The 12,718-nt window shown below is 46.1% G+C and overlaps 1 protein-coding gene across 3 annotated transcripts in view; it reads left to right on the forward strand.

Annotated features, from left to right (window-relative positions):
* The window catches only part of AXIN1 (axin 1), a 71,586-nt gene that overhangs the window by 35,568 nt on the left and 23,300 nt on the right, over positions 1-12,718 (forward strand). For all 3 annotated transcript variants that reach the window (XM_084216549.1, XM_084216550.1, XM_084216551.1), the window contains exons 3-4: positions 4,592-4,732; positions 11,653-11,749. In XM_084216549.1, coding sequence (XP_084072675.1) covers positions 4,592-4,732; positions 11,653-11,749 — 238 coding nt within the window. The remainder of the gene's footprint in view (positions 1-4,591; positions 4,733-11,652; positions 11,750-12,718) is intronic.

Genomic DNA, 12,718 nt, shown 5'->3' on the forward strand with positions numbered 1-12,718 from the left:
GGAAAATGGGATTTCTCCCATGTTGAAAATGAGCTGCTCACCAAAGCTCTGGTAACCAAAGCTTCAGACTGTTGCATGGGAGGAAAACTTCTGCAAGAACTGTTTAGGGACAGTGCATTGGAGTTTTATGGTTGTCAGCTTCATGAGTTCTTATCTCTTTGATTTGTGTCTCAACAACAGCTGCTCCCTTGGTAGTGCAGGGGTTTGGAGGGGCTTCCTGTGCCACCAGGGATTTTGGAGTTTCTGCATCAGGGAGGTGGGGCACCCTTGCAAAATGAGGCCTGCCTGGATTCTATCACAGCTTCAATTCTTTTGAGGAAAAATTTTCTTCCAGAAAATGTCAGTGCCATAAAAATTTAGTGCTGGAGCTGGAGAAGGTGGTAGCAATGAAAACTTAGGATTGATCATCTTCCCTGTTGAACTGGGAGCTGTTCCAGCCATGCTGGAGCTGCTGGCAGGCTTAGGAAGACCATGGCTCTCAGACCTGCCAGTAGAGTGTTGTGCAACTTATTCCCTCCAGTGGAAATTTAAATTCTACAGAAATTAGTTGCCTAGAGGCTTTTCATCTTCAAGGAAGTTTTCTTCTTGCCTTAGTGGTTTTTTTCCCATGCTTGATGAAGAACATCAGTGAAGGAGGTACATAACTGGTGAGAACCAAAGGGAGTGCCACTTGGATTTGGCTTTGGAGGTGGGATCAGTGAGCTCTTCCTCCCACTGTGGGTGCTGAAGGTGATGCAATTCTTCCCCAGAGCACACCAACCCTGGGGTTTTTGCATAGAGCAGAGTAGCACGTTTGGCAAAGGTTGGGGACTTTGCATCTTTGATTTAAAATTGAAATAGCCATTGGGAGAAGTTGTTTGAGAGAGACTGAGGTTCCCAGGCTGGAAGGAAAAGGATGCCCTTAGGAACTTGGGATGCAGTGAGAACTCCACATAGAGCAAGAGTACTGAAGAGGACCTCATCTGTCTGCTTGCTTGCATTGAGACTCCAAGATCTGATGGTGCTGAGGTCCCACGTGCTGGGCGCTTGCTCACAGGAGTGAGAAATCGGGGGATGGATGGGATGCAGCCAAGGCAATATGCAAAATAAACCCAGAACAGGTAGAAGGAAGGCTTAAGGAAATTCCTGCTGTTTTTCTACAGCAGTTTAGGCTCTTGTCAGCATTACCAGAATGTGCAGTGATCAGCAGAGGGCTTTATGCAAAGAAAAGGCAGCTGGTCAGGCCAACTTACTCAGGTCGCTGTGATCTCTGTTATAATTGTTCCCTATGTGATTATTTTGAGGGTTGAGCAACTGAGAGCTGCAGAAGAGACATGCAGCTTTATTTCTGCAATGTATGAAATGTTCTGTGTTCATTTCAAAAATGCTCATTGCTCTTTCTGTCTTAAAAAATGAAATAAAATTCTGGAAGGCTACAGGAATTTTTGTGAAGTCTAACTTTAAATGCTCACCTTTCCTTTTATCGCCCTTATCAGTGCATAGAGCTCGGTATGTGAGGTTTTTAACTGACATTTCAAATCGCTCTGAGGGTGCCTGAATCCCTTTTAAAGCAGCCTCCCCTCCCAGATCAGAAGTGACCAGGTTTTTTTGTTAGACTCCATGTTCCTTTAATGTTTTCCTCCTAATAGATGTTGAAAGCGTTCTTCAGAGGCACGGCACAAAACATTCAAATAGTGATACGAGCCAGCTGAAGAGAGTTGTCAGGGAGAGAGAACATTAGGAGAAGGATTGAATACAGATGGATTCCTCAAAAGTAATGTAACCTGTTATGATTGCTTTGAAATCCTATACCCTTTCCATCTTCTTATGCTTACCAAAAGTTTACATTTGCATTGATGTATTAGAGGCAGAGCTAAAATGGAAGTAATCCCTGTTGTATACATGCTTAAGTGTGTAATTTTAGCTAAATACAACAGTTGTGACCAAACCTGCATCCTCAGTGAGGAGACCACAGCTGGGGAGTGTTGTGGGAGAGCCCAGCCATTCCAACTCCTCCAGAGGTGTCAGGGACCTCCCAGGGACCCATTTGCTCACTCTTGATTCCTTCAGCCATCACAGTTGCACACCCAGCAACCTCTTCAGGTGCTCTCTGCTGCTCTTTGTATCAACAGGAAACAAAGGAGAAATTGATTGCCCTGTGCATTTTATTCTGTATACTTGAGTGATTTCTTAGTATACTGCTAGAATAATCCATGCCTCTTGCAGAGAGTCCTGGTGAAAGGTCCACTAGAAGTTGGTGCTATATTTTAATTGGATTGTCCAAAAATCATCCTTGTCTTTGCCCTCAGGGAAGGCCTGAACTATCCATCATTCCTGCCTCAATTTAAGAGGTTGTCTCAGCCTCCATCACACTGCTGTCATGTTGGATTTGACAGGAGGGTTGCACTGCACAGCTCTCCTTTAATGTTCAGAACTGACCGTTCTGCACTGGGAGAACAGCTGAAGGGGGCTGGTAAGGTTTTCACTTATTATCCCTTGCTTTTTAGGGTGAACTTGTTCCAATTATTTCCACTACTTGCCCTAGAAAGCTGTTCAGAAATCTGATGGAATATAGAAATGAGTTTGCTCCAGTGCACATCTGCAGCAACTGACAGAAAGTTTGCATGCTAGAAGGTGTCTGTGGTGACTCACCATTCCAAGGCATCCCTGTGCTCATCCCCAGCTGACTCTGTATTGTACCCGAGCATGGAGAAACCTCACAAGGCTCCCTCTGTCAAACAGACATGAAAAGCCTCATCTGGCTCAGTTTTGAATGCTCTTTGCACCATTCTGCAGCTATGCTAAGCTTCATCATCCAAGGATAAAGAGTTTGGAGTTTTGGTTGGTTTGGGGCATACAGAAGAGTTTTCTTTTTCGGAGAGTTGGGGAGTCATTTGTTTCTACCTGACCCCATAATGGACCTGAAACAATGTGATTTTTCCTAGTGACCAGTGAATATCCATGACCCCTAGAATTACAAGGAAAGCAGGTTGTATGCTGAGAATCCAAAGAGCGGGTGAATAGGAGCTGGGTGAGCAATGCATTAGCTGAAGGCTGTAACCCTGTCCAGTTCAGGTTCTAAAATACTTTGATAATGCTTCCATCCTGGTACACCGTGTGCCATATTTTACATAACAGCATCCAAAAGCCTCTGCCTTAAATGAGCTGTCTGCCAGTCCCAGTTCCTGCAGTGCCTGTCCTGCATTTATACTCCTTACAGATATACACAAACTGCCAGCTTTACCCTTTGCTGGTGTCTTCCTCACCTCTGTTCCCTCCAGCTCTGTGTTTCTCATGGGTTTCCTTGTCTTGTCTAAATGTAAGCTCATTGGGCCAGAGGCTGTTTCCTGTTGTCTGTAGGACTTTAACCACTACAGGAGAACCAGAATGACTTTTCCTGGCAGAGCAGGGAAGCACACATTGCATGATGTGCCCTCCATGGAGGTGTTTGCACAGGACCCATTGCAAGTCACCTCCACCAGGTGCCAATTACTGAGTTACTAAATAAAGGATGATGCTGATGAACTTCATTATCTGAACTGAAGCAGGACTCTGATTTTCAGAGCTTGAAAGACTCAGGAATTCATCAGCTTCGAGATATCTTAAAAATGCTGCTCTTCATCCAGAGGGACAGGCAGGGAGAGCAGGGGATTAAGTGCTCTTTGGTTTCTGTGAATATTTCAGCTTGTTCCTTCTTCTGGCACATTACAAAATAACTTGCAGGAGAACAAGATGCCTGCATGGCGGCTCTCTGTCCTGCAGGGTGGCAGAGCTGGAGGCACGTTGGCAGGCAGTGGCTTTTCTATGCTGGTGGCATAGTGAGCATAAAGGAATTTGTGCCTGCTTGGTTCACAGGCTGCTTCACCATCAGGTCTCTTCCTAAGCAAGAACTCATTTCCCAGGTTAGCTCCTGCAGGCAGCCTCCCTTCCTGACCTTTTGCTGAAGAGGAGGTTGGCCTGCCTGTGTACTTGAATACAAGGCATGGGTTGTGTACAAAGCTTTCATAGATCCCTGAGCTGACTGTCCACTGGAACAGCTGGTGGGATTAGGTGGTCCTTCCTGATGGAACTTGCAAGTCTACCTCAGTGCAACACTGGAGGTCAGTTTTAGGTACTGTGCTATGAGCAACAGCTGTTTGTTTCTTGCTTCACCTTGTTCCCTCTGCAGATGTGTTGGAGGGATATTAAAGTAAGCACAGAGTGGGTGAGCTCTGCTACACATCTCTCCCTGTTGGAAGAGCAGAATCTTATTTTGACTAAGAAAAATGCTGTATTATTGTCTAGGTATTGCTTTTAGACTCTCATAGAATGGCAGCGCTGAGCAGCTAGCCCATGGACTCCATAAACCCTGATGGAAACAGGACTTCTTCCATACAGTCTCATTCCCTCCCTTATCTCTAACAGTGTCATCTTCATTACTCCATGAATTTCCTTTCTCTTCCAGTTATCAGTCAAACTGTTCGTGGCTGTGTCAGTGCAACTTAGTGTGAGCACAGCTTATTCTGTAGCCCATCACTGAGGCCAGGGCTCCAGGCAGAGTCCTTCTGCCTGGTGATGCAGAGTGTGGTCAAGGTTGTGTCCTTCTAACTTGACTCTCATTTTTGTCTCACAGGCATGGCTCGTGGAGGGAGCCTGTTAACCCCTACTATGTCAACACGGGCTATGCTTTGGCACCAGCCACCAGTGCCAACGACAGCGAGCAGCAGAGCATGTCCAGCGACGCCGACACCATGTCCCTGACAGACAGCAGCGTGTAAGTGACTCCTGGGGGACAGCCACACGTGCCTTCAGCACTGCTGCTCTTGGGCTCTTCTGGGAGAGAGGCTTGGGATGGGGGGGAATGTCTGAACAGACCATGACCAAGATCATTCTCACTGTCTTTTCAGTTCAGGATGCTCAGCCTTGCCAGTTCTTGTGAACGTTTGCAGCAAAAAATATTTTTGAGCAATGTAAAATAAGTGGTGTTCTGTCAGAGGTTCTGCAGTGTTTCTTAAGCCAGGTGCAAGAATTGGTAATGTTGGATGACTTTGTATAACTGATTTGAGATACATTATCTTCTGAATGTTAGACAGAGCCTTCTACTTACCTGGGTATTTTTCTTGAAATTTTATGCTGCCAAATTCTCAGAATCACAGAATGGGTCAGGTTGGAAGAGGCCACAGTTGGTTACCTGGTCCAACCTCCCTACTCAAGCAGGGTTATCGTGGAGCACATTTCACAGAATTGTGTCCAGATTGTTCTGAAACATCTCCAGTGAGGGAGACTGCACAGCCTCTCTGGACAATCTGTTCGAGTGCTCAGTCACTACAGAGGGAAGAAGCTCTTCCTCATGTTCATCAATTTCTGTCCATTGCCTCTTGTCATATTGCTGGGCACCACGGCAGAGAGCCGGGTCCATCCTCTGAAACCTCTCTGCAGATGATGGCCATTGATGAGCTCCCTTCTCAGCCATCTCTTCTTGAGGCTAAACAGGCTCAGTTCCCTCAGCCTGTGCTCACAGGAGATGCTCCAGTCTCTTTGTTGCTCTCCTCTGGACTCATTCCAGGAGTTCTGTGTCTGTCTTGTCCTGAGGAGCTCAGAACTGGACACAGCACAGCAGATGGAGTAACAGCTCAGTCTGTGATTGCTCTGCAGTAGGATTGGTGACTGACCAGTTCTAATTTGTCTGGTGACCACTGCACTTCAACACAACTCGTGCTGACAAGGCCCAGCCAAACATATTTTCCCTTTCTGTTTCTCATGACAGCACCCTGTATCTCACCCACGAGATGCCTTCCTTAAAGATGGTCTGCAAAGAAAGAAAAAAGGGGTTGTGAGATTTTGTTGTGACTGCATCTCTGTGATACAAAAAAAAAAAGGATTTGGGGAAAAATATTCACTGTTTGGTCTGGTTTTTAGTAGTGCAAATGCAAAGTGTCTTTCTGTAGAGTAGAAACCCTTTGATTCTTCAGGCGAGAGATGACAGGTTTACAGAATTAGGAGAATGATTTTATTAATGGCAGTGCTGTAAACACAGAGTCCTCCAAGAGGCTCGTTTAGTGTCACTGTGAGTGTCAGCAGCTGTCAGACCTTGTTGAAGAAACTTTCCAGCCTGTGCCATGGATGCTGTTAATGGGTGCTGCCACAGTTCCCACCTGCCCAGAGTTCATACAGTGACACAGGGAGTGTGCAACGTGGCCAGGGGGTTTCTGTGGCTGTGGTGGTTGCCCTGCCTGAGCCAGTAGCTTGCTCTTCTCTGGCTCCACAGAGTCTTGGGGCCCTGTAGGAGCGGCTGTGAGTTCATTCTGCACCCTGACACCAGCTCCTCAAACATTATGCACTCGGCAGACCTTGGCCAAAGGGGCCTGGGAGGAGGAGGATGCCCCCAGGACAGAACCCTGTAGACGACCACTAATTAAAGGCTCCATTTGATACAAATCCAGCTGCTCTGCCACATCCTTCTGCAATTCTTCATATGCATCAATTTATATGGAGGAGTGCTCTGAAGCTAGCAGGAGTCGTGTAACTTCTTCTTATCAGGAGAGACAGATGTAAGAACTCTTCAAAATTAATTAGCTTTTAGCACTTCCTCTCCCACTGGTCCAGCAGGCTCATGGGGCTGCACTGATGGTTATACCTGTGATAAGTTGTGATCATTTATGCCAGACTTCTTCACCTTCCTAATTTTTATTTCACTAGCCAGAGTTTGTTTTTTCACAGGCAGAATAATTTCTTACTGGCCACCCTATGCTTCTTTTTCCTATGCTCACCACAGGCTGCTTCTAGGACTTTAATTACTACCAATAATGCACTGCCTTCTGCTCATAACTAACCCAATCCTAGTGGTTCATTTTAAGTAAGTTTTGAACTTCATATGGGTGAACCATTCTTTCTATGCTTCTCAAACTGGATCCATGCAGAATCCAAAATTGGGATTCTAGATGTACAGCCTTGACCTTTGGCTTACACAGATTCTGGCTGTTTTCAGCACTTGCTCTTCATTACATGATTTAAAACTCCAGCACCAGATTTTACTCAGATTTTACATGGCACTGCTGAACCTATCTTCCTCCTGAGTTTCAAAGGAATTTTTGCAGAATTGCTCAAGGCAGCAAAAACGAAGAACAACCAGATGAAGTTAAAGAAGGGACTCCTGCTGCTTGACAAGACTTACATGTCTCAGTGCTTTGAATTTAGGCCTTCTCTGAGGAAAATGGCAATAAAAGCCTCGTTTGCTGATGAGCGAGGTTCTTCCCTCTGTGTGCTGTTTACACACAGCAGTCACGCTCAATAATGAAGAAATCTGGCTTCTGCTCCAAGGCAGCACATGAATGAGGTGTGATTCAAGGCACAAACCTCCATCAGACCCTCCATCAGAGGAAAATCTGTCTGGACAGTTGGGATGCAAACACTGGCTAACTGAGGAATGCTAATAAACCAGGAGAGCAGAGCATGATCTTCAGTGCTGGCCAGCTCAGGCCAGTGGAGAAAGCAGGCACAGAGCATTTGCTACACCAGTTCCCTTCCAAGCTTTGATGTTGGATTGATCCCAGCAGCTGTGGGGTTTGGAAGTGGCTGCATGCAAAGCCTCTAGCAAAGACCTGAGTGATGCTCTGCCTGTCTCACAGCTCCCGAGCTGGGGCGATTTTTTGGGAGTGGCCAGCTCACCAAACTGTAATGTTACAAGCACACTTACCTAAGAGGCCAGCTTTCAACAGGATGTCTTTCCAAGCACTGTTAAATATTATTGTAATGGGGTGAATTTATATAACAAGTATGTTATCAGTCCCTGTTGTTTGAATAATTTGCTTTTTGAGTGGCTTAAAAAACATCGCTCTTAAATGCCTGCGCTCCACTGATTATTTTTCAGTCTTCCTGTGTCATAGGAATTCCTCTGCCCTTGTAGGCAAAACAGCTCTGGTCCTCTCTGCTGAAACCTGTTTTTATAATCAGCAGGGCAGCTGTGTTGTTTTAGCTGGTTTGTGTGAGGCAAGGTCTGGGGAGGACACAGTGAGAGGCTGTGGTGGCCACAGGTGGAGTCGAGTCACTCACCGCTGATGTTCCCTGCAGGGTCAGTGGTAAGTCAGGGATTTGGGGCTCTGCCTGCTCCGTGGGCTGCTCAGAGCCTGCCCCAGACTTGCAGCAGCATTTCCAGCACAGTCCTAAACTGCTCTTGCTGTCTCAGATAACCCTTCTTGAGGATAGCGTCTTCCCAAGTGGAGGAGGTGAGTCTGTGGGTGGGAGGGGTTGTCGCAACAGAGATGCTTGAGGCAAGTTAAGGCAACTGTAGGTAGGAAGGCAGCAGCTGAAACCATTAAATCTCCACGTGATGTTCCAATTCAGATGCAGAAACACATTAGGTCCATATCTATCTTGATTTCTTCAAGAGCTTACATGGTAAACAGGAGATAATGTCTCCTCTTAAGCCCAGTGTTGTGCTCCAGCTGAACAATACTCCTTCCTCTTGGTCTTATCAGGTGTCCTGGCTTATCTGAGTTGGGAGACAGCTTTGCCTTCCCCCAGGCACTTGGGAAGCCCTTGGTGCCTGTGGGCTTGGCCAGAGGGATGCTCCTTCTTCCCCAATTCCTGTCAAACCTGCTCCAGAGTAGGGATGGCCAATCCCCTGAACAAAGGGGTTTAGGACAGTGGTTATTCCTTCAAAAAGTCTTGCAGATTAAATGCTATTCCTTGGATGACTGGCCTTTAATCAAAATGCCTGGTGATTTTCCTATCATGCTTCTTTATGTGAGAAAAGTCTCTTGTGACAGAGGTGCTTTGATAAGAGCGATTGGTAGAAAATACCAGTTTGGCTGTGTATTTGTTTCTTGTCTTTCCTAAGGCTAGTGATCCAGCATTACCCCAAATTTTCCTATATTTAAACAAGTTTAGCAGCTTTTTAATTTAAAAGATCCCAAACAATTATTTCCAATGTGTTAGGCATAATGATTGCGTTTGAAGCCTGTCTAGAGGAGCAAAGACACCTCTTGTCAGAAGAGTCCAATCTGCAGAGCCACAGCCAAACCACTGCTCACCAGAGGCTCTTGCAGGTCAGATTGGAGAGAGGAGGAAGCCTCCACATTTCCCCAGCAGTAAACTCATTGCATTATCATTAAATAAGCAACAGAAATACTCTTCTTCCCTCGTTGCATTTCAGCGCTGAGCTTTCTGGTGCTAAAAAAAAATCACGTGATGAAACAAGGAAAAACAGTTTGGGAAAGTTTTATTTTAAAAGTAGATGTGCTGTAAAAGTTTAATTTTTTTTCATATATATATGTATTATTTCTCTATCTATTGAAAATATCTCAAAGCAAGCTACCTGACAAAAGGAAAACAAAAGTATGGTATTGGTTTTCCTTGCTTTCCCCCCATCTATTGAATAAGGTTTTGTTGGGATAAAATTAAAGTGCTTATCTTTGAATTTGCTTCCTCTGGTTGAGTTGGCACAGTACATTGAACGAAGGAATGTTCCAAGTTCAGAGGTGGCATTGGGGAATCTAGTTAAAATGACATCAAAGGCAGCACAGCGGGGCTGAACATGTGTTTGAAGCCGGATAGATTAGAGGCCATTATCAGCCTTTCGCTACTGTGCTGGGAACAAAAGTCGCTCTTTCCGCTGGGACTGCTGCTGGGGAGAATTAAAAAAAAGAGAGAGAGAGGGAGAAAGAAAGAAAAATTGCACTTTCTAACATAATGCCGCGTTCCCTGCGAATGGCCGTGTGGCTTCAGTGTGCGAGTTGTGTTCTGGCACCCGGGTTTTGTGCGCTGGTTAAGCTGAAATGTTGACTATTGATGCCGACAAGCAATGGCTAAAATAATCCCCCAGGTTTTTTATTTTTCCCTCTGAAAACTTGCAGTTGTTTTGTTACCATCCAGTCTAGAAAAGGCCGTGTCACAATGCGGTGAAACTCTTTAACCGTTGTTATTGTCATCATTAAAGAAAATTAAGCCACATAATGAACACTGTCATGATGCCTGTACAGCAAGGTGGGGAAGCTGTCCTGTTTCCAAGCCATGTCACTGCAGGCACAGCAGAGATGATGCTCCCAACACACTCTTCTTCCTCCTCCTGCATTACCTGCAGCCACTCACCAGAGCTGTAATTAGCCTGGCTCATTTTCTGTTCCCTCGTTTGTCTTCCTGCTAAAAAGCACTTGTCATTAATCATGGGGTTTGTTTTATTTTATTTTAATGGTGTTTCATTTTGAATGCCTGCGTTATTGCATGAAATTAGGTTCTTCTGATGTAGGTTGGTGGCTATTCTGCCTGCACCTGCATTTCCAGGGAGCCAGCATGATGGGCATGGGAATGAAAGCTGGTGGTGGCCATCCTCACACAGGCTGGTGCTTGAAACTCTGGGGGTTTGCAGGCAAAACACCACAGTGAATTGTGTTTCTCTTGCCAAATGGCACCTTGACTTTAAAAATCTGTGGATGGAACTGTTTGGTTTATGTTCTGGGGAAGCAGCTGGAGAGGGGGATAGGTGTTAAGGACATTTGGCCTGTGCAAACATCTCATGTTGTGGGGTATGTCAGGACTGGCTCATTTTCACAGCTCAGAGGGCTGCAGGGTTGGTAGAAGATGTGCCTGGGAATTGTGTGGCAGCTGGGACAAACCAAATCTCTCCTTTCGTTTCTACCCCACCTCTGTGGCTTTGCATGGCCCTCCCAAGCAGTTACCTCTGCTGAGTCAGAGAAATGTGTAAAATGAAAAAGCTCAGCATTGCCAAGCTCCAGGCTGGCATTTGTTTTTTAATTGGTTGATTTTTCCCAAACAACACAAGGTCACCAGGAGGTGGGTTTGTGTCCTTTCATAACTGAGCTCCACTCACTCCTCTTCTCCTGGTCCCTGGGTGTGAGCAGGGTGGTGGCAATGGTGAGAACAAAAATGCATTTCCTTTCTTTGCCTGAAGTCACACTTAGGCAGTGATGCTTTGCCATTTGGGGTGCTTAGCAAAGCCTGGTGCCACTGACCCCTGTGTACCATGGATTGTGGCCACCTTCCCCTGCAGAGACCTCTGTCACCACCTCTTTCAGCATAGGCACAAGGCCAGGCAGAGCTGGTTCACTTGGATGTGACTGCCCATGACATCCCTTCCTAACCTCATCCAGCCTCCTCTGGGGAGGGGGCTGATCCTTCCCTCCAGCAATTCCAGTATCAAGCCCATAATTTCAGACTGAGCTCGAGATTGCCTTGGGAGCAGTGGAGCCTGTACCTCCTTTGATAAGCCACTTGAGCAGCTGTCACGCTCTCTTAAAAATATATACCTTGTTCCCTGACTGAGCTCCCCTTGGAGTAGATGCTCACTGAGCACCCATTCCTCCTTCTCCCCCCTCTCTTAGCCTGCCCTGTGGTTTAATGTGTACATTACAGGCTCTTTATAGAAAGCAACCAACTATAAAAGGTACAGGATGCAGTCCAAGTCCTTCTCCCTGCCCTCTGCCTTGAGCAGCAGTGGCAGGAGCCCTGCCTCACTCTGCTCCTGGTGGATGCTGTGTAAGTCCTCCTGGCCCCCCATGCCAGGGCTTTTTTGGTTTGGGCACCTGTCTGAGCATCATTCCCTGCATGGGTCCCCCTACTCTGGACATGCAAACGTGAAGGGGTTTCCTAGGAGCCACTCTGTGTCAGCAAGGCTTGAATGAACATAACATGTCAGAGAAAGGCATTAAAGCAGGGTGTGTTGTTTTATTCCTGCAGAGATGGGATCCCACCATACAGACTCCGAAAGCAGCATCGCAGAGAGATGCAAGAAAGTGCCAAAGCAAATGGACGCGTGCCACTACCTCACATTCCTGTAAGTAGCACTATCTCCTTCCCAGGGGTAAATATGCAAAATATGTGAGATCTCTAGCACACAGTTGCTCTGCTTGTGCTTGAGTTTAATCCCCCTTAGTGCTGTATTCGCTTGGGGGTGCTTCAAGATGACATACATTGTCCTGAGAAAAGGTTTGGAGCCGTCTGCCAAACTCACCATTCCGGCCTGCCCCAAACACAGAATTTTTCTTAACCATTCAGTCAGTAGCTGATTGTTTCTCCTGGATGAGAATGGAAGCACTGGCTGGCATTTATCTGTAAGCAGTTCCATGCCCTCAGGAGAGCTGGAGGTGTTTGTGGAAGGTGTAGGAGGCTGTTGGACATGGAGGCTGAGGTAGCTCTCAGACAAGGTCAGCTGGGGAGAAGTGCAATGGTCCCCAGCAGTATTTCTGCACTGAGCAGCCAAAGGAGCTGTAACCTGTTCCCAAGGACTCAGCAAAGCTCACCTGGGGGCACAAGGCAGGAGGAAAAAAAAGGTACAGGAGTAAGTATTTCATTTATCTCACACTGTCTCTTTGGTTGCTCCAGGTAAGCAAACAGCCTTTGGAAGATGAGCACAACTGCTAGGGCTCTGCATCACCATCTGCAGCTCTGCTTATTATTGTTTTCTTTTTCTGAGAAGTTACAGGTGACATTTAATATCTAGTAGGGAATAAAGGTGCTTCTTTCCCCTTTGGACAGCTGGACTCCAGCACAAATCAAATAGGGAGAGAAAAAGCCTCCATCTGTTTTTTCCAGAAGTGTCTTCAAACTTGACGCAGCTGTTCCCATCCTGCCAGCTCAAAGCAGCACAATACCAGCAGAAATACACCCTTGTTTTAATCTGATTTAAAAGAAAAAAAATCCACACCAAAACCACCACTCTTTGTTTTGCCTTTTAAATTAGATTATTTTCCTTAGATTTAAGAGGGTCTCCTGTGCTTTGATCACTGGGTTGACAATAAAAGCC

This window comes from Fringilla coelebs, assembly GCF_963513975.1.
Source record: "Fringilla coelebs genome assembly, chromosome: 16".
Lineage (NCBI taxonomy): Eukaryota > Metazoa > Chordata > Aves > Passeriformes > Fringillidae > Fringilla > Fringilla coelebs.